This window comes from Ceratotherium simum, chromosome 33 (assembly GCF_057802395.1).
Source record: "Ceratotherium simum simum isolate JZ-2026a chromosome 33, ASM5780239v1, whole genome shotgun sequence".
Taxonomy (NCBI): Eukaryota; Metazoa; Chordata; class Mammalia; order Perissodactyla; family Rhinocerotidae; genus Ceratotherium; species Ceratotherium simum.
The window spans coordinates 16,807,125-16,831,965 of NC_141932.1; the positions used below are offsets into that span (position 1 = coordinate 16,807,125).

The window sequence follows — 24,841 nt, forward strand, 5'->3', positions numbered from 1 at the left end:
GCAAGGGGAGAGCGGGCAGGTGGCCTCCAGTCAGGGCGGTGGGGATCAGGGGCCCAGCCCGTCCCCACCAGCCCTGCTCAAGCCAGACCCCCAGGGCAGCACAGGCCCCGGGGACCACTGAGACCATCAGACTCTAGCTGACAAACCTCACAAGCCCCTCCCCCAGGGAGCACTCCCAGGATCCACAGGAAGCAAGGTGGGGACCGAGAATCATGTCCCATTCATCTTGTCCCTTCAAGGGCCATTTTAAAGATTTTATTTATTTATTTTTCCCCCAAAGCCCCAGTAGATAGCTGTCTGTCGTAGCTGCACATCCTTCTAGTTGCTGTATGTGGGACGCGGCCTCAGCATGGCCAGAGAAGCGGTGCGTTGGTGCGCGCCCGGGATCCGAACCCGGGCCGCCAGCAGCGGAGCGCGCGCACCTAACCGCCAAGCCACGGGGCCGGCCCCAAGGGCCATTTTAAAGAGGGGGAAACAGGCCTAGCCACGGGCAGGTGCTTGCCTGGGCTCACACTCAGCGCCTAGGGGCCCCTTGTCCCCCAGCCTCAGAGCTCTTCTCACCATGTTCCAGGCCACAGCTGCCTGTCTTGGTCTCAGGCCCCGGGGGTGGCTCTGGGGGCAGTGCGAGGGCAAACTCGGGCTTCAGGCCGTTGGGCAGGGGTGGCCCTGGCTGAGGTGGCTCTGCCAGTGGCTGAGGCTCTGATGACCCCAGGTCCCGAGTGTTGACGGCTTCAGCTGGCAGTAGGGCAGGCGAGGGGGGTGGGGAGGATGAGGCAGGGGGAAAGGGCGGAAAAGGAGGGGTGGGTGGGGATGGCGGGGAGGGGGGCACGGGGGGCTCTGCCCTCTCGGGTGGACTCTCCACCCGGGTCACCACAAACACTTTGTGACCCCGGCCTGGGCTGGACACGGAAATGCGCTGCTCGCTGAGGGAGGACGGGCTGCCAGGGGGGCTCCTGTCCCCAGGGCACAGGGAGTCCGTGGGGGGCACCAGGGCGGGGCAGGGGGCCTGCGCCCTCTCCCCATCCTCCTCCCGGTCCTCGCCCTCGGAGTCTGAGTCTGAGTCCGAATCCGGGCCAGGCCCAGGCCCCGGGGCCCCGTTCTCCCGAGCCGGGGCGGGCTGGTCGGCGGGCTCCTCGTGGGACGGGGGCTCGGTGACGGTGATCTCGGGCATGGAGGCTGACTGCTGCAGCCGCTGCTCCTTCTCCTCCCGCTCCCGCGCCAGCACGAAGTTCCGCTTGCAGCCATTCTGGATCTCGGTGAGCAGCGCCTTCTGTGTCTCGATGAAACTCTTCACCTGCGGGCGGGCGGAGCGGCCTGCTAGGGCTCTGGGCGCCCGTCCCTGAGGGGCCCGGGGCTGCCCCCCACCACCCGTGGCAAGCCCGCAGGGAGAGCCCGCTCACCGCCTCTTTCTTGGGCTCTCGGTCGAGGTCCAGGCGCAGCAGGGAGTGGTTCACCTTGAGGGCCAACGACAGTGCCATGAGCCCGCCCGTCTTGATCTCGTTCTCCCGAAGGTCCAGTCTCAGGAGGCGGGGGCTCTCGGCGATGAACTCCGCCACCGCCACCGCGCCTGGGAGGGGGACCGCAGGGGCTGGCCAAGGGCCCATGCCCGCCTGGCCGCCCCCAGCCCGGCCCCTGCCCACCCGCGCCCTACCCTCGCACGTGAGCTTGGTGGAGGCCAGGCCAAGGCGCAGCACGCTGCGGTTGCTGATGAGGCCGTTCTTGAGGTTCCGCACGCCCTCGTTCCCGATGGGGTTGTGGCCCAGGTTCAGCGTCTCCAGGCTCTGAGTGTGCGGCTGGAGGGGCAGCATGTGAGAGTCAGGAAAGGCCCAGAAGGCCAGTCAGAAGAGAGGCCAACCCGCAGGCTCACTGCTCAGCAGTGCCGCCAGGTCAGAGCGCCGGCACGTTCCTGCTCAAGGCCGAAGCCCTCATGCTGTCAGCAGTCTCCCCAGGGCCAGCTGCCCTGTCCACGCCCCAGCCTCCACATGTCCAGCCAGGTCCCACGTCCACAGCCCGGGCCCGCCCCCGCAGCATCCCGAGGACTCGGCACAGGCCCGGCGTGGGCCATTCTTAACCTGGGTGGGAGTCTTTGCACCCTGCAGACTGGCTTTAAACACTGCACTATAAAAACACCTAAGCCTTACTGAAGGCTTCCAGAAATATTAAATCTCTATGCAAAACATTGTCACCGCTACAAAGCACAGTTCTAGGCTACAGTGCTGAATGCAGAGAGACAAGGAAAGAAGGGCTACTCTCCTCAGGGCAGAGACGGCGTGGGGCTGAAGGAAAGACATGAGGGCTGACGACAGCATTTAAAGGTTCCAGAAGCTGCAGGATGAGCACGGCCGGGAGCCGGGTCGGATGGAAGAGGATGGTGTTGAGAGCCAGGCCCGGGGTGCCTCCCTCCCCTCTCCACTGCACTCACCAGTGTCACGCCCAGGAAGGCCATGCCCGTGTGTGTGAGCTGGTTGTTCCACAGCACCAGGGTCGCCAGCCCCTTCCTCTGCTCCTTGAGGCCCTCGCAGATGTAGGCCAGACCTGGGGGAGGCCCATGGCAAGTCCCATCTAGGGTCCAGGCGCCTCCCCAGGGGACACCAGTGTGGGCACAACTGCCCCCTCCCCCCAGCACTCAGAACCTCTGCTCCCCCTCCCGGGGCTCCGCCCTCACCGCAGTCTGCCCTGGCGGCCCAATGCTCTGGCCTGCCGCCTCCTGCAGCCACACCCCTGCCTCAGGCCAAACACGGCTCCCTTGATCCCTGGGATCCCTGGGCGGGGAACATTCCTCCCTGCCACTTCAGATCTTTGCTCAAATGTTGCCCTCTCACGTGACAGCCCTCCGAGCCCACCATCGCTGCTTTATTTTCCTCCAGAGCACCTCTCACCAGAGACACCTGATTAACTTATCTTAGCTTCCTCTCCCTGAGGCAGAGATCTCTGTCCCACAGCTGTGAGCATAGGTGGCAGGTGCTCAGCAAATGTGGGGACTGGGCCTGGCCGCCCGGGGGGAAGGCACTGGCCTCGCTGTCCCACTCTGCCCATCCCCTTTCTTCACTGAGGCCAGGGGACCTGCCCAATAGCGCCCCAGGTCCCAGCGCCCTCCCAGGGTGGAATCCAATTCCTCCGCTGAGGGGCTGGCCTGGTGCCGTAGGGGTTAAGTGCGCACGCTCCACTGCCCGGGGTTCGGATCCTGGGCGCGCAACAACGCACCGCTTGTCACGCCACGCTGTGGCGGCGTCCCAGATAAAGTGGAGGAAGATGGGCACAGCTATTAGCCCAGGGCCAGTCTTCCTCAGCAAAAAGAGGAGGATTGGCGGCAGATGTCAGCTCAGGGCTGATCTTCCTCACAAAAAAAACAAAACAAAAAAAAACCATTCCTGCGCTGACAGGCCCCACTGACAGCTCCCTCTTCTCTTCTTACTCACCTCCTGGCTCACCAGGGCTTCTCCCCAAAGACCCGACATCTAAGCTCCTTCCCACCTCTGGGCCTTGGCACTTGCTCCTCCCTCTGCCTGGATTCTCCCCACAGGCTTCTCACAAGGCTGGCTCTGCTCTCAGCCTCTGCAGGGCTGCCCAGAGGCCCCTCCCAGCACCATCTTACATCGCCACCGGCTGACCCTGTATCCCAACAATCTTGTCTCCTCCAGGGCACTTTTCCCAGAGTGTAATTACTTTATCTGCTCAACACCGCACCTCATCCTGCAGGTCTCCACTGAGCTGTCCCCTCCTCTAGGAAGCCCTCCCTGGCCTCACGGCTGGGTTGCACACCCCCCTGGGCTCCTGCAGCCCAGCCCTGCCCAGTCTGGGTCACCACTGCCTGAGGATGGTCCGTGTCCCCCACTGGGCTGTGAGGCCCATGAGGGCAGGGCTGGGATGGTCTCGGCCACTACCGTGTCTCCAGCACCATGGAGCACCCGGCCGGGACCACAGTGCTGGGGTGGGGTGGGCGGACCCCTCACACACCTGAGTCCAGCACGTGGTTGTTGCGGAGGTCCAGGATCTGCAGGGAGCAGTTGAACTTGAGCAGGTTGCCCAGCTGGGCTGAGTCCTGCAGGCCGTTGAGCTTGTTGTCAGCCAAGTAGAGCTCCCGCAGGTTCATGTTCATCTTCAGGGCCGTGGCTGGGGGAGCAGGGGAGGGGCTGTGACGGGGCAGGCCCCAGGGACCCAGGCAACAGCCCCGGCCCACCAGCGGGCTGCGCGTCACAGCTCAGCCTCCCCCAGGCCTGGGGCTCACCGAGCAGCATGAGGGGCCGGCCCGACAGGCTGGCGTTCTCCAGATGTAGCACGGCCAGACTGCTGCGAATGCGCAGGGCACGGGCCACGAAGGGAGCCGAGTGGTCCAGCAGGGGCGTGTTGCGGGCGTCCAGGTACTGCAGGCAGCTTGTCTTGGGGGTGGGGGCAGGCCGGGTCAGGCTGGCCCCCTCCCTCCCTGAGCAGGGGGGCTCCCATCCCGCGTCCCTGTGGCTGGTGAGGGAAGCCCCAGGCTGGGGTCCCAGGGTGAGCGAGGCAGCACAGGTGACAGCCAAGCTCCCTGACAGCTGTGTGGCAGAGAAGCCCTGCATGGGAGTGCAATGGGGTCGACTACAGCCGCCTCTAAGGGACACGATCCGGGCAGGGGAGGGAGGAAGGAGAGCGTTTGTAGGGAGAGAACGGGCCAGGGCACCTCTGGCCACCGCTTTCCCACCCGCCTGAAGCTGGGGCCCAGCACCCCCAATGGCCCACACTCCTAGGGCTCCTGGAGCCAGGCCCTAAGGGCGCAGTGCCCTGGGAAAGCGCTGGACCCCTCTGTGCCCGAGCCCCCTCCACCCTGGAGCCTGCGGGCAGAGGTGCCCACCTTGCGCATCATGTGGGCGGCGGCTTGCCAGCCCCGCGTGCCGATGTGCTTGTTGAAGGAGATGTTGAGGTGGGTGGCCGACTCGTAGTACTCGATCATGTCGAAGAGTGCAGAGGCTCCCTGGGGGCGAGCAACAGGGCTCGGGCTCAGGTCGAGGCCCGGGGGAGGCCAGGAGGTTGGGCTGAGTGATGGGGGGTTGGGGAGAGCCCTGAGGCTGCTCCAGGACCTCCAGGTTACGGGACCACCCTTCCCCTTTCCTGCTGGAGTCAACCTGCCTTCTCTCACCCCTCCCACTCGTGGTCCTGACCAATGTGCTGTGTGACCAGGACAGGCGTTTGGCGGCCCTGGGTCTGGGCCTCAGTTCTCCAGGACCCCTCTCCCTGGGTTCCTGGTGGTCTCCGAATGTGAGAAGGTGAGGACACCTAGGCCTCCATGGGGAGGCTGCTTTCAGAACATTTCTCAAACTTCCCCCTGCAGACACTGTGATCCCCAGGGGGGGTCCTGGAAAGCCTCCTGGTGGCCCATGCCTCCCTAAGTCTCTCCCTTGCTCACAAAGCCCCTGCCTGTGGGTCTAGGAGACCCTTCTCTGGGCCCCACCCCGGAGCCCCAACATTCCCCCATCCACTCAGGTCACACTGCACGTTATCTCCGTTCTATCCTTCAAGAGGTCCACCCAGTCTTCGTCCTTGGGGCTTCCCTCCCCAAGCGCCCCTCCCCTGCAACCCTCAAAAGGGCCAGGGAGCTCAGAGAGAGAGCATGGCCGTGGCAGGGGCTGCTCACATCTTCGTCCAGGTTCGTCTGCTCCAGATCCACGACCTTGAACTGCAGCCTCTTGAAGACCTCCTCCAGGGCCTCGCAGGCCTTGTAGTCGAGCTTCTCACCTGGGATGAGATGGAGCATGTGCATACCTGTGAGTGTGCTTCTGCGCGTGTGTGCACATGCTCAAGTGTGTGGTGGGGGGTGGGTGGAAACATGGGCTCCAGGCCAAGGGAGGGAGGAAGCGCCCTCGCCCCACCCCCGCCCCTCCCCTCGGCGGCTGCACCCACCTCACCTGGTGGGGGGTACCCACTCCTCTCAGGCCCTGCCCCTGCCCCGCCCAGCTCCTCTTTTGGCAGGACCTACCGCCTCCAGGCAGGCCCAGGCCCACGCTCCCACGCTCCAGGGAGACTCAGCCCTGCCCACAACCCCAGGGCTCCCGGCATCTGTCTAGACACATACCTTTCAGGTCCAGACAGTCAATGCGGTGCCCGAGGTCCGTGAACTCCTAGGAAAGCAGAGTGGACGGGTGGTAAGGCAGGAGGACACCTGCAGTGGCCAGGTTGGACCCCGACAGTGGGGCAGGTGGGGTTCTGACCTGGCTCTGTTATTTCTGAGGTGAGGCAGTGTTCTGGCGTAGGGGTAGGGGCGCAGGCCTCACAGAACAGGGCAGCTCTGCCCTCACAGGCTCTGGGGCCAGGTAGGCCTGGGTGCAGCCCCTCTGCCCAGCTGAATGAAGTGTAGGAGTGGGTCCTGGGCATCTCTGGGGTGGACGTTCCAGGCAGAGGGAACAGCCAGTGCAAAGGCTGTGAGGCAAGTGCTAAGGCCAGAAAGGCTGGGCTGACAGCTTGGGGCCTGAGAGGCCTGAGGGTGACGGCAAGGCATCCAGCATGGCACACAACGTGTGCTCCATAAAGAGGAGCAAAGACATGGATCAGACATCTTCCCAGGCCTCTCCCAGCTCTGAGCCCTACCTCATCCCCCACGGTGCCAGGTCCTATTCTCTGCGCTCCACACACGCCATGGGGTGTGGGCTGGGATGAATCCATGTACAGACAAGAGGCTAAGGCCCGGCCTTGCCTAAGGTCACTCACTAGTAAGGGGCAGGCTGGGTCTGAACCAGGCCAGCAGGCTCCAAGGCCTACACTGTTGGCCCCCACCCTGAGCGGCCATCTTTCCCTGGACGTGGCAACAAGCCCTTCTGGAATACCCCACAGAACCCCTAACCCAGGTGTGCAGAGATGGACAGTGAGCATGACTGCTCACAGCAGCGCTACAGGAGCAACAACCCTAGAAACAAGCAACCTTGGTACATTCTAGAATGACCCATCCAGAGAGAAGGCACTAAGGCAGTGCATTACCAGCACAGCCAGGCTGGGCGGGCACGCCACAGGTACAGTAACACCCTCTTCATATAAAAACAGAAACTACTCTGTGTCTGTGTACCTCTGGGGAGTGACCTGCCCTCTTACAAGCCCACAGGAGAGACCAGAGCATGAAAACCCCATGCTGTCGACAGTGGGCGCTCCTTGGAACCAGGACTTGGGCAAGAAGTGAGAAGTGGATTTGCTTTTCACGTCTGTAGTATTTTAATTTTTAAAAGATTAGAGAATATATATTACTTTTGTAATTTAGACTTTAAGAATAAATATCAGATACATGGCCTGGGGAACAGAATTTCTTCGAGGAGTGCAAGATACTTGAAATTCTTACTTTATATAGTTCTACAGTGTTGAAATCTTCATGAGGAGCCTGACTACTTTCACAACTGAACAGAGGATTTTCAGAGCCGTCATCTGCATGGCCCTGGCGGGGTGGCCAGGCCTCGTGCGCCCTCTCCTGCTCAGGGAGACAGCAGAGGCCCAGCTTCGCCCCGGGGCCCCCCGCCCCCCGCCCGGCGCACCTGCAGCTGCCTGAGCAGTTTGGGGATCTGTCTGCAGTTCAGTTTCTGGCAGGCCTGCTTGTAGGCGCCGACGACCTCATCCACGGTCACGTTCTGGGCTGCAGCACAGAGAGCGGACCCCAGCCCGTGACTCTCCACACCCGGGCCCTTCACCCCCTCCTGCCCCCGGGCCCCAGCCAGCACCCCTCCCCCTCAGCCTCCACGACAAATGCCCCCTCCAACAACCCACTGAGCTCTGGCCTCCCGCCTGCCCAGGCCCCTCGCTGCCGCTGTGACCCTGGAGAAGTGCCCCAGGCACCCCCAAAACAAGGCAGCCCCCCCCGACATCTTCCCCAGCACCTTCACACAAACATCACACAACGAACATCACACGACTGTTCTACTTGTCAGCTGTCTCCCCCACTAGGAGTCCCTGAAAGGCACGGCTGGGGCTGTCTTGGTCACCACCATGTCCCCAACCGCTGTCCAGCCCAGGGCCAGGCCCAGAGCAGGCATTTGATTTGTTTTTTTTGGATGAGAGAATGAATCTGCACTTCGACCCTACAAGGAAGCTGAGCTCAGAGGGGTGAAGCACTTGCCCAAGGCCACACAGCTGGTAAGTAGGGGAGCCCGGATTCGAACTCCGCTCTTGACTGCGATGCCACGTGACCCCGCCCCACTCCAGAAACACCCTCAACAGTGAAACCTTCCCCGGGGCTGGGCCTCCTGTCTCAGGGACACAGCAGCAGTGAGAGGAGACCGGGTGCGGCCCCGGGGCCCCAGGGCAATAGGCAACAGCTCACAGAACCAAGGAAGACATGCAGCCCAGACCCAAGAGCTGCACGGCGCCCGTCCTTGGGGAGCCCAGCGCCCATCACCGTGGGGAGGGCTAGGCTGGCCTCTCTGTCTGCCCAGATTTGTCTTCTTGGGACAGTGCATACAAATGCCGATAAACAGAAAGTCCGTGGCCTCCGGCGGCTGGCTTCTCCCCAGAGCATGAGGGTCTGAGTTCTGGTCCCGTTCCAGCTGAACAGTAACTGTGTGACGCGCTCTCCGGGAGACACATCTGCACTGTTCTCAGTTTTGGCATTTAGATCTTGGATTTTGCCCCAGGGCAACCAGGAGAACGCGAAGGAAAGGCTCTGAGCAGGGGAGGGACAGGGTCAGGCCTGGTATAGAAGGCTCTTGGGGCCAGCAGAGGGAGGGGCACCGGGGGACAGGGAATGGCCAGGAAAGGGCCTTCTGGCAGCCCCTCTCGGCCGACCCTCACCCTGCTGGCCACCCTGGCCTGGTCCTTGGGGGCCAGCAGGAGCCCCCACAGAACTTCTGGGTAAGCATGTCCAGTGGAGCCTCCCTCCAGCCGTCACCCTGGCAGGGGCCCTGCAGCCCTGATCTCATCCAGGCGAGGAGAGAACCGAGGTCCAGGGACGGGAAGCTGCCTCCCTGGGGCCAGGCGGCTGGTGCGGGGCAGAGGTGAACACTCTCCACTGTGCTGGAGGAAAGAGGCCGACAGAGGCCCAGCCTCCCAGAGGTCAGGCCTGGTCCTCTGCCCTCAAGGCCTCCTCGGGCGGAGCTGCAGGCGATCAGCAGCCCACCCGGGTGTCGGCTGCCCACCTGCAGAGCTAGGGAGGGGGCTCTCCAATATAAGCCCGTGTGCCTGGGGGTCCCCAGCTCTGGGGGGACAGGACCTGGCCCTGCCCGTGAGATTCAAGCAGCTGCCTCAGTGAGTCCAACCAAGCAGGGCCAACTGACCCCCAAGGAGTCCAGATGGGGAAAAACGACCTCTTTATTTTCACTAACTGCACTGAAATGAAATTTAGCATTTCCTTCTTATTAACATAGGCAAAAAAAAGAGAGAGAAAAGATAGAGTGTTTAGCAGACCCTGCAACTCTGTCACCAACAGAAACGGCAGGTGTTTTCGTATCCTGTGACAGTGACTGCAGACTGAGTGCCCACTGCTACCGTGAGAGCTGTCGCCATCAGAGCTGCACTATATCCTCTTATTTCATGTGTCAGTGAGGAAGGACGAGCACACACACTAGACTACAACTTAGAAACAAATTTAGCTAACTGTATTTAGACTGGTACCCTTTGTAATCCTATCTTTTGCCTTTAAAAGTCATCACTCTGAGAAAGGGTCCACAGGCTTTATCAGATGGCCAAAGGAGAAAACACCGCTCCCGAGAGACACGCTGGCTTCAGGAAAGGCCCCCAGGCCCAGGATGGGCTGTCCTGGTCACATCAGATGAGGATGAAGTAGGGACTGGGCCCACGTGGGCTGCTATGTACCATTAGTAGCAGTTCTTGGCATCCTAAACAGTCCAAAGGGAACGAGACTCCTAAGCCACCTCTCAAACTTCGATCAGTCCTTCAGGTATTCAGCTCTGACGTCCCTTCCTCCAGGAAGCCCTCCCTGACTGCCCAAGCTGGGCTTCTGAAGTCCCCTGGGATCTGTCAACCCAGCCCTGCCCACTGGGTTGGCTTTTGTTCCTAGAAGCCTCCTGGTGAGCCAAGGCCCAGGTCTCTAACCTGGCCACCTACACACCATCCACGCTGCCATCTGGCCAACCCTTCAGCCAGGTGTCCATGGAGTCTGGACACAGGCACAACCTCACAGAAGGTCACAGCCAGAGGTCAGGGAGGTCACATCCGCCCAGCCCTTCACAGAAGGGGAAACAGAGCCGGGGGGGGGGTGGGTAGACATACTCAGAGAAGGGGAGGGCCCAAGGCCCTGAGCAACCTGGTGACTCCTGGAGACAAGGACAACTGCATCTTGTCACTTTCCTCTGACGCCGAGACACACTTCTGAGGTGGGGGCAGTGCTGGGGAAAGATACTAATGGAACAAGAGCAGGGCTCAGTCCACTGCAGCGCGGGCTCTGCAGCCTGAGTGCACCCCAGCCCTCGATGTCCCCAGCAGCACCCCGAGCCTGGCAGTGGGGACGCAGGAGTGTCAGGTGGCTCGGGAACGACCTGCTAGCAATCATGGTGTACGTGTGTTTCATTAGTGTATTAAGAAAAAAGAACTGTCACATCAAAACCAGCATTTCGCATCAATTATCGCTTGGGAGTGAGATGAAACATATTCAAATAAAAAAAAAAAAGGAACGGATTTAAGAAAGAACAGCGAGAACGCGGCAGTCCGGGTGGTTCAGAGAACTAACAGGCAGCGTTTACACAGCACTTACGCTGCGCCAGGTGCCACCCCGGCTCCAGGACCAGCCCCAACACACACCATTCATCTGTGATGCTGTGACAAAACGATCAAGGGGAGAACGCCGCGGAGGTCTGGGGTCTGGGACCTTGAGAGAGACTGCTCCTCAGACCCCCCAGGAGGCCCCTAGCCTCGGCTCATACACCCTCGGCTTCTCCGGCTTTAACCACACGGGCCGTGGCCACGGCCGCTGCAGCAAACGGGGCTCGAGTCCACGAGCCGCTCCCCCAGCCCACTACGCTGGAGGCCGCCCGGCACCCACAGCTGCGCACCCCCGGGGCGGGGGGAGAGAGGTGGGGCGGGAGGAGAGCTGGGGAAGAGGAAGCCCTGCAGTCTGTGCACTGGACTAGGGATGGGCCGGGGAGTGCAAAGCAAGGAAGACCGAGAAGGGCAGAGGCCCTGAGGCACCGGGCCGAGGTGAGAGGCCCGGGTTGGAGCTCTGGGTCAGGTTCCAAAGGGCACAGCTCCGGCCTGAAGTGACTGGGGCCTGAACCCTGGTGGACCCCCTCTCGTACTCTGTGACCCCACGCAGGGCACCTCGAGTTCTCCCCACCCAAGACGTGGGGTCTCGCCAAGTGGCTAAGGGCTCTGCAGCCACAGTGCCTGGGGTCGAATCCTGTCTCCCAACCGAAACTCTGTGACCCTGAGCAAAGTGTGAACTTCGGGCCTCAGCCACCCTGTCCCTGAAATGGGACTAGTGTGGTAACTCCCAGGGGAACTGTGGTGACTGAGTCAGGACGAGGCCGCCCTCAGATCAGGACTGAGCACACACGCTCACTGAACGAGTTGACTCGTTCAGTGAGCGTGTGCTTGGTGAGGCTGGGGACACGTGTGAGTGCGTGCCTCAGGTCAGGGCTCGACCGTGTTCGCTCTGCTCCCCAGTCTAACGCCCTGCGAGTCTGATATAAGCAGGGGCTGGAGTTGCAGTGGCCGTCAGAGAGGAGGGGGGCGGCGGTATGAGTGGGAGAGAGAAGGTCATGAGCTAGGGTGGGATGTCAGAGGGGATGGCTCAGAATAACTGGACGGAGTTCCAATCCTTCTCCCCAGGAGGCTGAGACACGGTCACGGTGACCTCTCTCCCTCTGAAAGGGACCTCTGCAGGGTCTCAGGAGGTGAGGGACACATGGGCACCCACTAAGTAGCCGCACCATGCCGGATGTGACTCAGCAGGAGACACAAGTGGAGAAAAAGGTGACGCTGATGGCAGGGGTCACCACCTGCAGGGAGGGGAACTGACTCTGTGTAAGGCACAACGCTAGCACTTGCTGTGCACAGAAAGTAGCTTCACGTAGCCAGCTCCGTGACCCTGAGACTGGCATGGTTACATCTCCATTCTATAAGGGGCAGCACGTGCAGAGAGGGCCAACTGTCTGTCCAAGGTCCCCGAGCCAGGAGTGGCAGGGTTGGAACACACACCCAGAGCCGACTCGCTCTGACACTGGAGCTCGGCTTAATTCTCACACGACCCTGACTGCCTGAGGAGGCGGCAGGGCCGGGGCAGAGGCAGGCTGAGGGGAGCCCTGGCCTCCGGGTGGGGCTGAGGGGAGGTGTGCGCTCTGCAGAGGGGTGCTGCTGTGTGGCAGCTGGCAGGCCGGGCCTCCTCGGGGATGAGGCTCTGCAGCTCGCCCCAGCAGCTGGCACGGGTTCCCAGGCACTGGCTGTGGGGCACACAGAGCCTGCACCCCCACCTCTGGCTATGGCCCTACAAAGGGACAGAGAGAAACCCAATGCCAGGCATCAGGTGACAGGCACAGAGACGCACACAGGTGCAAGGGCACCCACGAGATGCAAGGACAGGTTGGGTACCAGGGGACGGCAATGATTCAGGCCATGCCTGCCAGCCTGGAGCTGGCGGCAGAGACAGACACAGTCACCCAAGTGGGAGTCAAAAACCAGGAAGCACCAGTGGGGGGTTGGGGGGAGGGACCAGCTCTCACTGCTGGGGCTTCAACAGACACACACAAATAGAGAGCGGGTAGCGGCCCCTGGGAGGAGGTAGATGTGGACCGGGGCGGCGGGCGGGGGGCGGGAGGTGAGGGGGGACACAGTGGTGTTTGGTGAGGACTCTGCTCTCCCGCATGAGACGGGAGCCACTGGAGCAGGGTTCTGGGTCATTCTGCAGGAATGGGGGTGTCCCTTATCCCATAATCCCCTCCATCAGCTAAGAGCACGTGGCCCTGGCCTCTGGGGCCCGGCCGCTGCAATGGCAGAGCCCACAGCAAGAGGGCGCAGAAGCCCCCACGGCTCCAGCCGTTGCCACCACTCCGCCTGCCACGCCCCTCCTGCCCCCACCCGACAGACAAGAACCGAGTCTCGTGGCAGCTGGGTGACCTGAACCCGGCTCTCGGGGCTCTTTCCTGCAGGCTCCCTGGGCCTGTGCCCCCACGACTGGAGGTCTGCGGAACATCACCCCCTAACCAGGCTGCTTGCACTTGGGCTCACAGTGCGGGGCAGAAGGCTGGCTCAGAGGGGACCCGGCCGGTGCTCAAGACACAGGGAAGCCAGGAGGCTGAAGCCTGCACGCCTGCAGCGGCCCCACAGGTAGACTTCGTGTCAGGTGCACAACCCGTCCCCGCAGTGAGCGATGAATTGGCCATGACGCCAGTGCAAGTACCGACTGCCCACGTCCCCTTCGCCCACCCTGGGTACACCAGCACAGTCCCCACCTCCCTCACGGCGCCATCCCAGCACCCTGGGTGGGACCGTTCACATTACCTCCACTCCCTGCTGTCCTCCCCAAAGCTTGCAGGAGTGACAGACGCTCTGTCCACAGCCCCTGTCACAGTGATTGGCTGAGGACAGGAAGTTGACCCTTGTAGAACCAGCCACAGCCACTCCCAGGGCCTGTGCTGGAACCATCGGGAAAGAAGAGCGCTCTTCCCTGGCTAAGGCGGCCTCCCATTTCCTGAGCTGCTGGCGGCCATCCTGGCACCCACCAGGAGGAGAAAGCCTCCCGAGAACAAAGCTGACTCAGGTAAAGAGAGAGTCCCGATGACGCTGTTTGAGACTCTGGATCCAGCCAGTCCTGAAGCCAAACTATTCAGGACTCCTCAGGCACATAAACCAACAAATTCCCCCTTTCTGCTTCAGCCCCTCTGAGTTGGACTTCTAACCCAGGACAATTCCAACTTAGGTACCATCTGGCTCTTCATTCAGTAAACATGCCCCAGGCCTGCTGCATGCCGAGCTCTGTGTGGGCGCCAAGGGGACAGGGATAGCTCTGAGCTGGTCCCTGCCCTCCAGGGGTTCTTGTCTGGGGAGGGGTATGCAGACGATCCCTAGAAGCCCTAGGGGAGCACTGTGAAGGCTCTGGACTGAGCCGAGACAAGGCGGTCAGGAGGGAGCCCACTCTCAGAGGCCCCTTGTTAGCCCTGTTGATGAACTGGAACCTTCCCTCCCCGCTGGGTGCTGGGCTCTACCCACACCCCAAACTCCTCCCCTTCCCAGAGCGGCCAAGTGCTTCATTGCACCTCAAACTCTCCCCCATCTTATGTAGTACACTCTCTCATTTCAACTCTTGGCTCAGGTGTCCCCTTCTCCAGGAAGCCCTCCCTGATTCCCCGGCTGGGTCAGGCCCCCTCTCTGGGCTCCCCCATCTCAGCCCTGCCCACTTTGAGTTGTCACTGTCTGGAGGCCAGTCTGTCTCCCTTGCTGGACTGGGAGCCCCAGGAAGACAGCCCAGGGTTTCTGGTCCATGATGTGTCCCCAGCACCGCCCAGCATGGGGCCAGGCACAGAAAAGGCACCAAGACAGCGTGAGGGAGTGACCGACAGGCAGAGGGGCTCCCATCTGGCCACTGTGCTAGGGGCATTCTGATGAGAGCGGGGGCGTCTGTGCCCTGGGTAGAAAGACTCCAAGGCCCACTGAACAACGGGGAAGCCTGGAGGGAGGCGAGAGGGAGGCCAGGGCCCAGACCCTGCCAGAAACTACTCACTCTGAAACATGTGCTAAAATTCCGGGCACTCCCTGCCCAGAACAGCGCGAGCTGCTCTTGATCTAACCTGATTCCCTATCAGGCATTTTGCCAGGGGCTTCGCTCCAGAATCGTTAATCCTCGTCACAATGTTACCGAGCAGAGACCTGGAGCCCATGTACACAGGACACTGCTCTAGACACTGAACCATCTCCTAAGGTCACGCAGCTGGGAAGGGCAGAGGGGGTTCACAGCCAGGTTCCCATCTCTTCTTGGTGCCCTGAGCTCCTCAGGCCCCTTGGCTTTAGCCTGGACAGACGGGTTTGGGGGGTTCAGAAATGCAGCCGTCTCTAATATCAGGACAGGGAGGTTGCCAGAGGGGTTCCTCTTTCTCTCTGGAGTTTCCGGGATCTGGAGAGCAGGTCCTGCCCCTCAGCAGAGCCGCCCTCAGGGGTTTCCTCCAGAGGACCTCCCCAGGCGCCAGGGCTGGGCCTGAGAGGTGTGGGTGCGAGGCCAGCCTGCTGCACTCTCACCCCGGAACAGCCCTCTGCCCTCCCCCAAGGTCCCCCATAAGCAGCCACCGACCCCCCACATGCCAGCCCTGTCCCAGAGCCCCCTGCGTGGTCAGGGAGACAAACCAGGAAGCAGTCGCAGAGCAGCATGACGAGGCCATAAGGAGGGTGGGGGCGAACGTGGAGGCGGGGAGGATGGGCAGGCTGGGATCTGCTGGGAAGGGAGCATCTGGAAGAATCTCACAGAGAAGGTCTTGAAGAGAGAGACAGCAGAGGGAAAGGCATCCTCGCAGTGGGAATTTCGTGAACAAAGTACAGGGCGGAGACTGCACCACGCGTCTGGGCAGCGATCGAGCTGAGCTGCAGATCAAGATGGTCTAGGGTGAGAGGAGAGGGGTCGGCGAGGAGGTGGGGGTGCCCACAGAGGGCCTCAATCACAGAGCATGGGATGGGGGTGTCAGCCTAGAGGTGCAGGCGGCAAAGCTTGTATGCAGGACAGGCACGAGGGCAGACCCGGCTCAGGGGCTACAGTAGTCAAGGTCCCACCAGATCCTAATCAAATCTGGACACAAGACCTCAGGGCCTTTGCAGCTCTGCCTAGAGTGCTCTCCTATCCCATATCCCCACAGCTCCCTCTCTCCCTCCCTGCCTGCAGGTCTCCAATGTCACCTCCTCGGAGGCCTTCCCCAACCACTGTCTCTGGCACCACCGGGCACTCAGGCAGTGAGCGTGTGCACATGATGAGCTCACAGATGGGCGTGCTCAGCCCCGAGCAATCGCCTTCCATGCATCTTCATGGGGAGCCCAGGGCCTTCCTGCACTCCCACCATGCTACACATGTCCCTCCCACGGCCTGGGGTGCCCCACAGGTGGGGGTGGGGGCAGGAAAGGGACAGAGCAAGGCAAAGCCTCCTGGGGCCTGACATAGGGAGGAGCCAGAGGGCACCCACAAAGCTTTCTGCGGGGGCCCCACGTTCCCGAGGCCCCACCACCTCGGCAGACTCTGCGGTCCGTCCCTGCAGAGCCACGTGCTTCCCACATGTGGATCCCCCTCCTTCCCACCCAAGGCCTCACCCAGGCCACTGCAGGCACAGAATCAGAGCCCGAGAGGCAGGGGCTGCATAGGCCCAATTCAGCTGTCTTCCCCAGACCAGGCATTTCTCACAGGAGTGTCTCTACTAAAGGGGACTCCAGTTCAATCCTGGGCAGCAGCCATAGAAGGATGCCCCCGGGACACCTCTGTCCACGGCTCCCTCCAAACCCCTCAGGTCCTTGCCGTGAGAACCCTGGGGGATGGCTGTCAGTCTTCACTGTGGCACCAGTCAGTTCTTCCAGGGGTGGGAGGCGCTTGCAGCCTCTAGCCTCCTTCCCGTACTTGGGGAACTCTCTACCATCCGCTGCCCAGCCGGCCACTCCGCCTGTCCTAGGGCTCAGTCCCCCTGCCTGCTGACACCCTCCCCCACATTGCTCTGCTGCGAGTCTTGCGGGGCTCCGCTTCCAGGCATGCAACCAGGAGCCCAGACCTCACACGTGGGGAGGAGGAAAGTCCCTCGGCCCAGAGTGGGGGTTTGAAGCCAGGTCTGTGCTTCTGACCCCATCCCTCCAGCCACTGCCCTGCATTTCCAAACACCGCTCCTTCCCACCCGCTCCCTCCACCCCCAGGATCTCTGTGCACTCAGCAGAGAAGGAGCGGGGAGCGAACTTTATGGAGCCATTTTGTGTCTACTCCCAGACTAAGTGATTTACAAATCTGATTTCATTTACACCCTCAAGAGCCCAGAGAAGTAGAGATGATCGCCCTCAATTTCCAGATGAGGCCTGGAGGTGTGGAGTGACCTGCCCAAGGACACTTTTCCAGCTGAGAGCAGAGGCAGGAATTGATCCCGTCTGCTGTCTCCACATCCCGCATTCTCAGCAACTGGGGAGGCTTCTGGCGTGGGGAGGGGCCCTTCCCTGTGGGAGCTCCTCTAACTCTCCACCCCAACTCCCGGAGACGCCTTCTTTTTTTTTTTTTTTTTTTTTTTATTTTTAAAGATTTTATTTATTTTATTTTTTTCCCCCCAAAGCCCCAGCAGATAGTTGCATGTCACAGCTGCACATCCTTCTAGTTGCTGTATGTGGGACTCGGCCTCAGGATGGACGGAGAAGTGGTGCCTCGATGCGCACCCGGGATCCGAACCCGGGCCGCCAGCATTGCAGCGCGCGCACTTAACCACCAAGCCACAGGGCCGGCCCTTGGAGACGCCTTCTTGAAGTCCATTCCCCAAAGCAGGAAACTGAGGTTCAGAACTCTTAAACGCTCAGTGGTTCTCAGAATAAGAGAAGTACAGATTAAACGAAAGCACGCCGACGTAGCATTTTTCACCTTACAGACCGGCCAACACCCACAAGCTGGACAGCACACGCTGCCGGTGAGACCGGGAAGCAGGCGAACCCTCGAGCGGCTGGTGTACGCGCCAGCTGCCGCAGCCCTTTTTGAGGGCAATTTGGCAATACCAATCAAATTCCAAAATACAAATGCATATACCCTTTGACCCAACCTTTCCACTCCCGGAGCTGCATCTACAGATATACTTGCAAAGGTTCAAAATTATACACCTATAATGTTACTCATTGCAGCACTGTTTGCAAACGCAGAACTGAAACCCACACCAATATCCACACTAGGGGAGCAGTCAATAAAACCCCAGTCCACCCAGGCTCTGGAACTCTCTGCAGCCATAGAGATTGAGGACGCTCTTTCTGAGCCAACAGGGAACAACATCCAAGATATGTTAAATGAAAAAAGCGAGGTGCAGAACACCACTTCTTATGAAATAAAGGGAGAAAATGAAAGCCGGTGCTCGTTGTTAGAAAGCAAACTAACAGAGACGGAGGAGCAAGCGAAGCAGCTGAGGAACCAGGGAGTGAAGGCCGCGGCTGCCGCACCGGGCTTCCCGGCAGCCCCCAAAGCCACGTCCCAGGGTGGTGGCCCCCTTCAAGCGGGGTGCTTCTCCGAGCACCACACACAGCCACCACCGTGTGCGGGGCCACAAGAGAGCATGTTCTTGTCCTGGGCCTGGGGGCGACGACAACAGAGGACAGAAGGTGGCTGGCTTGGGGCCAAGCGTCCTCACCATTTCAGAAGCAACTCAGAAAAATTTATAGGTGAAATAATAGATATCTAGGATTTGCTGTAAAATAATGGGGGTGGGGAAACATGGAGGATAAAGACTGGCCACACAGTGCTCATTACGGAAGCTGGGAAGTGGGTTCACCAGGTTCATTATACCCCTACTTTGTGTATGTCTGAAAGTGTCCATAATAAAGAGTTCAATGGGGAAAGCCACCACCACAGGCAGCCCCTTCGAGTGCCCGAGCTCACTGACACCTCGCAGCACCCCCAGGAAGGGGACACGACGACCAAACCCTCAACGTAAGACAAAGAAAAGGAAGTCCAGAGAGGTAGCATCACCGGAGTGACCATGCACTCCAGGGCCTTCCTCTTGCACTGCTGGGCCACTACGGCCTTTGGAGTTGCCCTCCTAACTGAGACTCCAAAGTCAGCTCCATTGTACTCCCCTGCCAGGAGAAAGCGTCCTTGGACGCCCTCACCCACATCAGTTACAACCCCCGAGGCCTTGGGCTTCCCAGCCCACCACCTAGGGGGGACCCTCTCCCCTGCCAGGCGGGGAGCTCCCCCAGGCCCTGGCACAGATCAGCACACCACCTGTTCCCACAGGGTGCTCTCGGGGACGGCGGCTGGGTGCCAGGAGGCCTGGACATAGAATGAGGACAGTGACGAGGCCCAGACAGAGGGAAGGCCCAAGCAGGGATTTATTTCTATCAGCTCAGCCTGCTCTGAAAAACCTCTGCCTGTGACTCTTCAGGAAAAATGAAGGGACACTGGTCATGAGTTATTCTTCCCGATGAACAATCATTCAGGCTCCCTCCACCCCCACCAGTCTGTCAGTAACTCAGAGGGACCGAGGGAGTACGCAGATCACCACGGGGCTGGAAACTGCAGGGCCGGGAACGCCACCTTCCCCAGCTGGGGGGGGCCGTCCCACTGACACCATGTCGCCAACGGTGCTGCCAAGTACCATCTGTTCCTGAGCCACACCAACGCCAGGGGCCGCTCTAGGACCAACTCCCCTTGAAGGGAGGGGCCGCCACGCCTCACCGCAGCCTGGTCTACAAGCGCCTCTGGCTTTGGCTTTGCCAGGGCGGCCCGCTGCCTGTCCCTGCCCAGGGCGGGGAGGGCTGAGGCAACCTCAGGGGGCACATTTGGGTTTTCCACCTTCGGAACCGCACACCCAGGGCGGGCTGCACACAGGAAACCTGGTGAGGATGTGCAGGAGACTCCAAGCAGATCCCCCCAGAAAGGAAAACTCGCCGCAGTCGCAATCCCTGCCCATGAGAAGAGGCGGGCGCATGAGAAGCTTATAATGACCATGCGGTGGAACACGCCAGGCTCTGCCACTGACCTGGACCCCCCACGGTCTGCCCCTGCACTGAGACTGGAACGGCGACTCCTCACCCCAGGACGAGGCCTGACTCGGCCCTGCCACAGGCACCCCCATCCTCCACAGCTCATGCACGCTTCCCCAGCCACCCCACCCCGGCTCCTAGCTGGTGTGTTCCTGCATCCAGGCTCAGAGAGCTTCCCGCCCCCTCCCCCCTGCTATTCCTAACTTGTCATTCCCGCCTCAGCTCAAACGTCACCTCCTCGGAGAAATAGTCCCTGACCCCTTTTAAAGCAATATACACACATGCGTGCGCGCACACACACTCACACACACAGACACCATTACTCTCCACAACGTGAGGGACACACCCCAATCTGTATCTGTTTACTTGCTCACTCTCTGTCCTAGACCAAGGGCTCCCTGAGTCTAGGGACATGACTGCAATGTCTCAAGTAAATGAACGAATGAGAGGACTTGCTCTGGGAACTGAACCAAGTCTCCCTTCCCTTCTCCCCAGAGAACCACATGACGGAGGGGAAGGAACCACCCTGCGCCCTGGATGGAGGCCCCTCAGCATAGGCCGAGATGGCTGGTCCTTTCCTCTAGGCCCCTGTGGCCCTCCCCAGGCTGCTGAGGGGCCACGGCACCTGCAGCTTCCTGGTGAGAAGAATGTTCTTTCCTGCCCCTTCCTGGGAGGGAGCCATCACGGCCTCGTGGGGCAGGACGGCCAGCTGCAGGGAGCTGGCTGGGCTTATGCAACCAGCCAGGAGCTGGGCCTCCAGGCCTGGGCCCCAGGCAGGGATGTGAGGACATGCCTACTCCAGTGAAGGGCGCAGACGGCAGGTGCCTCGGGCCTGCCCCCCGCCGCCACTGTGACCTTCTAAGCTGCTTGGCCCAACTGAAGACACGTGCCATCAGAAGACGCCTAGGCATTCCAAGTCTCCTGGGCCAGAAGGAAGGAGGCGGATCACACACAACTTACCTCAGGCCCACCATGGAGCCCCCCACACAGGAGGAGCTCGATGAGGCCAGTAGCACTCTTAGATGAAGGGGGAAGTCACGGCCTTAATCCTGGGTCCCCCGGCACACAGAGCGTGCTAAGTCCCCGAGCCCCAGCTATGTGACAGGCAACTTTTAACTCTAAATGATTATTACTAACAATAGCCAACACTTACATAGCACTTTACGGTATATTACCGTATATTACGGTATATTATTTACTGCTTTCAATAACCCTATGAGGTAGGATTTATCATCCTCATTCTTCAAATGGGAGAACTGAGGCAGGGGGGAACTAAGCAGCTTGCCCGAGGTCACAGCATCACAGGGCCAATAAAGGGCAGAGCCGGGATCCAGGCCCGAGCAGTCTGGCTCCCCAGTACCTGCTCTTCACCACGCCTGACCACCTTCTTGTTCACAACTCGTCTGAGGTGCAGAGGCCCCTTCCCCACCCTTTCCAGAAGAGGAAATTGAGGCTGGGGGAGGTGGAGCACTTGCCAAAGACACACGGGCAGGACAGCGAGGACTGCGCAGGCAGGGACTCACCTCAAAGCCCAACTCAGCAGCTGGGGGTAGGGGATGACCCCATCCCCATGGAGCAGGCAGCTGCATTCCACATTCTTACCTAAGCCAGGTACCCAGCTGCCAGCCTCGCCCCCTTATTGTCTATCCCAGCCCTTGGCTCATTTCCTTCCACATCCTTCTGTCAGTCTATATCGGCCCTGCTGGCTGCTGGGCTGACTTGTCTCTCTCACCTCCCCTTCTGGACAGTGAGCCCGTGAGGCGGGGCCAGGTTTGTCTTGGCCACTGCTGTGTCCTCAGCAGAGGACTGCCACAGAGCTCAGCACTGGCTGCCTACCTGCCTGAACCACCAAGAGAACACATCCAATCCTGGGCTGAGTGGAGACTAATGACCCCCACAGAACACACGTGCCCAAGACTGTCCCACTGACTGAGGGCTTTCTGCTGAGATGTGTCTGTGTGTTTGGTGGGGGGAATCCTTTGTGGCCTCCATGAGCCCCAAGCTGGAAGGGGCTCCCCAAAGGGATGGAAGGACTGAGGACGCCAGTGACCTTCCACCTCGTGACTCGAATCCACCTTCTCACCACGTGAACAGTGCCGCATGGTGGTTGAGGGCGTGGCCTTTGGAGTCACACTGTGTGTCTGGCGGTGCCTATTGAGGGAGTCTGCAGAGCCCAGGCCCCCTTCTCTGAGAACTGCTCCCACCTCACCAGAGTGAGCCCAGTCGTCTGGCCCCACTTGACAAGAAGGATGTGGGACCTTCGTGAAGCCTGCAGGAGCCACCTGGGTCAGGGCCTTAGACCGAGCAGTCCTGCCTGGCCACCAGGATGGCCAGGCTTGTCTGGCCCACGACCAGACAGAAAGAGGAACAACACAGGAATGCATGTGGCCTGGAGAGCTGGCACCAGTCCTGGTTCTTGTTGGCTTGCAAAACCCCCGGGGAATTGGCAGAGGCCCCCGTGTCCTTCCAATGAACACCCTCATTTACCTCATGCGGCCCCAAGTGGATTCTGGCCCTGACAACTTAAACAGACCCCACCCAGCACAGGAGAGGGCCCTAATCTCTTTATGGCTGAGTCTCCTAGCTAGAAAATGGAGCCAATGAGACTAAGACACACACACACACAGAGGCTTCTAGAAGCAACCGCTGAGATCACTCGTGTAAAGCACCTGACATGGGGTTGGTGCATGGTAAACAGTAGCTGCTGTCATCACTGGTCTGGCCTGCCGCCTCGGCAACACTGCAGAGGGGGTGCCGGATGAGCACTGGGCAAACAAAGTGGTCAGCTCCCGCCGGGGGCTCCCCGAGCGCCTGCCCCCAGACCAGCTGCTTCCACCTGTCCCCCACCGCCGGGCTCGGAAATACTGTCCACACGCGCTTCTGCTCGCTGGTAGACAAATATTTACCCAGGGCCGGGCGCCAGGGGGTGCGGAAGCACAAACGTGGGGACACAGGAGCACCAACAGGGCAGCAGGAGGAAAGAGCCCTCCTAGAGGCTGTGTGAAGCGGGGGTGCAGGCTCAGGGATGGAGGAGCCCGGCCGGCTGACTCGGCCTCCCCGCTCAGATGTTCCTCAGTCTGCCCATCTGCAGAGGGGAGACCCTGCTCCCGATCTCAGAGCCCTGCCGCGAAGCGTCACGTGCACCGGAGGGAGAGCTCCAGGCAGGCCTGCTGGCCGCCGTCACGCAGCACAGGGCTGGAGGGGCCAGGCTCCCAGGGGTGACTTCCGGGCTCACCACTCACCAGCCAGTGAGCTGGACTTCACCCTCTGCACCCCAGGGTCCTCCGCCGTCTGTGAAACAGGGTGACAATCCCATCTACCTCGTGGGGTGCGACGGACAGAACCAGCAGACGCACGTAGAGCACTCAGTGTGGCACCTGGCCCGCAGCAGGCGCGCTGCAACACCAGCTGCTGTGACACCATGGCCCTGCACAGCCCCAACCGCGGCTCGGGACTGCATGACTCCTGCCTCCTCCACTTTTGTAGGGGTCTGCACAGCCTCCTCGTCCCACTGTCTTCAAGAGAACACCCACACCGTCCAGATCCCAGAGGGCTGGGCGGGCCTCACACTCTCCGAGAGGCGCCCGGCCTGCCCCACGCCCTAGGCCTGCACGCTGTTGGGGGAAGGAGCACTGGGGAGCGACTCCTGTCTAAGCTGCTTAGACAGAAGGCCGTGTCCCCCATCCACCTCAGGGCCAACCCGGGGCCCAGGCACCCTGCGTGCTCAGCCATCTGCGGAAGTGCTGGGCTTTGGGCCAGACGGGCCTGGGGCCCAGGGTGAAGTCCCACAAGTGCTGGATACTGGACTCCATTTCTCCCTCTGAATCCTACCTGCCTCAAGGGCGAGTGTCTCAGCAGGAACTCAAGAGATCCTTCACTGAACACCCGCGCTGGGTCCCACTCCGTGAGGGGTGATGCTGGGGACAGAGTAGCTAAGACAGCTCTGGTCCCTGTCCACACGGGGCTCCTAGTCCAGTGGGGAAGACAGACCTGTCCCTAGACATCCAGAATGGGCAGGGCTAAGGCAGGGGAGCCCAGGAGAGCTCCTAACCTGGTCCGGAGGTCAGGGAGGGCTTCCTAGAGGAGGGGCCACCCAACACCACTGGTCATGCGAGGGCACATGTGAGTCTCATTTACCACCACACCCCGGAACATAACTGCACCTGGTACATGGCACGTGCTCCCGAAGTATCTGCTGAAGGAAAGGAAGCAGCTGGGAAGGAGACCCTGGACAAATGAGCAGGAGTTGGCCAGCTCACGGAGGGGAGAGCCGCTTGAGCGAGTCTGGCATTACCGTGCAAGGCTGCACACATCCACCAGACCCCACCAGCAATCCCACTCTTGGTCAACACCCTGGACAAATCTTTGCTCACACCCCCGGTGACATGTACCAGACGGTTCACAGCTGTACCACTTCGTAATGCTGAAAACTGGAAACATCCCAAACACCCACGACAGCACAACAGACAATCTGAGGCACGGTCATACCACGGAAGGCTCTAGAGCATGTGCATGGAGGAAACTGGGAAATATATGCTGAGATGAAAAGCAAGACCCAGGAGTCCACTCACGACACAATGCCATTTTTATAAAACTCAAGAACAAGCGAAACTAAACACCATACTTTTCAGCATATACACACAGGTGATAAAACTTAAAAACAAACAAACAAACAAAAAAAAGGGCGGCATGCCAATCCCAACCTTCAGGAAAGCAGTCCCAGGGCTCTGCACTCCACCCCCCACCCAGGGGCAGAGGGCGTGAACAGCAGTGTTTCTCATCCCTACACTGGGAGGCAAGCTCCCAGGTCCTCATTAAATCACACCTTAACTCAGGTGTATGTTACACATACAGTCCACATGCTGAGAAGAAAATTTAATAACAATAATTTGAAGAGGGTGGGGGGGAAGAGCGTTGCAGCAGAGGGAAGAGCATGTGCAAAGACTCAGAGGAGAGAGAGCTGACAGTGTTTCTGGGGAACTGAAGGTCACTGTCAGGGTCAAATGAAGCCAACAGGCAAAGGATAGGGCTGGGGGCACCAAGGGGCTGAAAAAACGTCTGCAAGTCACTCAGTGGCTCACTGCTTCCCATCGCTGCCACCCACTAAAGTCCTAGGTAGGCGACGGACCAAGCTTGGGGCAGGGGGCCTCTGAGAAAGTCAGTGCCCATCAATTTGAGGGACAAGCAGCCCTGCTAGAAGCAGGCGGGCTATTTCAGGCTGCCCGCCTCAGGCTTCCGGTCAGGGGCACCAGATGGCCTGCTGCAC

The 24,841-nt window shown here is 60.4% G+C and overlaps 1 protein-coding gene across 2 annotated transcripts in view; it reads right to left on the reverse strand.

The window, feature by feature from the left end:
• The window catches only part of PPP1R37 (protein phosphatase 1 regulatory subunit 37), a 40,214-nt gene that overhangs the window by 790 nt on the left and 14,583 nt on the right, over positions 1–24,841 (reverse strand). The window contains exons 2-11 of one of the 2 annotated variants that reach the window (XM_004440146.3): positions 7,488–7,585; positions 6,047–6,092; positions 5,609–5,709; positions 4,829–4,948; positions 4,229–4,379; positions 3,958–4,113; positions 2,423–2,535; positions 1,652–1,793; positions 1,401–1,567; positions 562–1,294 (exon numbers count right to left, since the gene is read on the reverse strand). In XM_004440146.3, coding sequence (XP_004440203.1) covers positions 562–1,294; positions 1,401–1,567; positions 1,652–1,793; positions 2,423–2,535; positions 3,958–4,113; positions 4,229–4,379; positions 4,829–4,948; positions 5,609–5,709; positions 6,047–6,092; positions 7,488–7,585 — 1,827 coding nt within the window. Of the gene's footprint in view, positions 1–561; positions 1,295–1,400; positions 1,568–1,651; positions 1,794–2,422; positions 2,536–3,957; positions 4,114–4,228; positions 4,380–4,828; positions 4,949–5,608; positions 5,710–6,046; positions 6,093–7,487; positions 7,586–24,841 lie in introns of those variants that run through there. The other variant, XM_087421570.1, reaches the window with a different exon arrangement.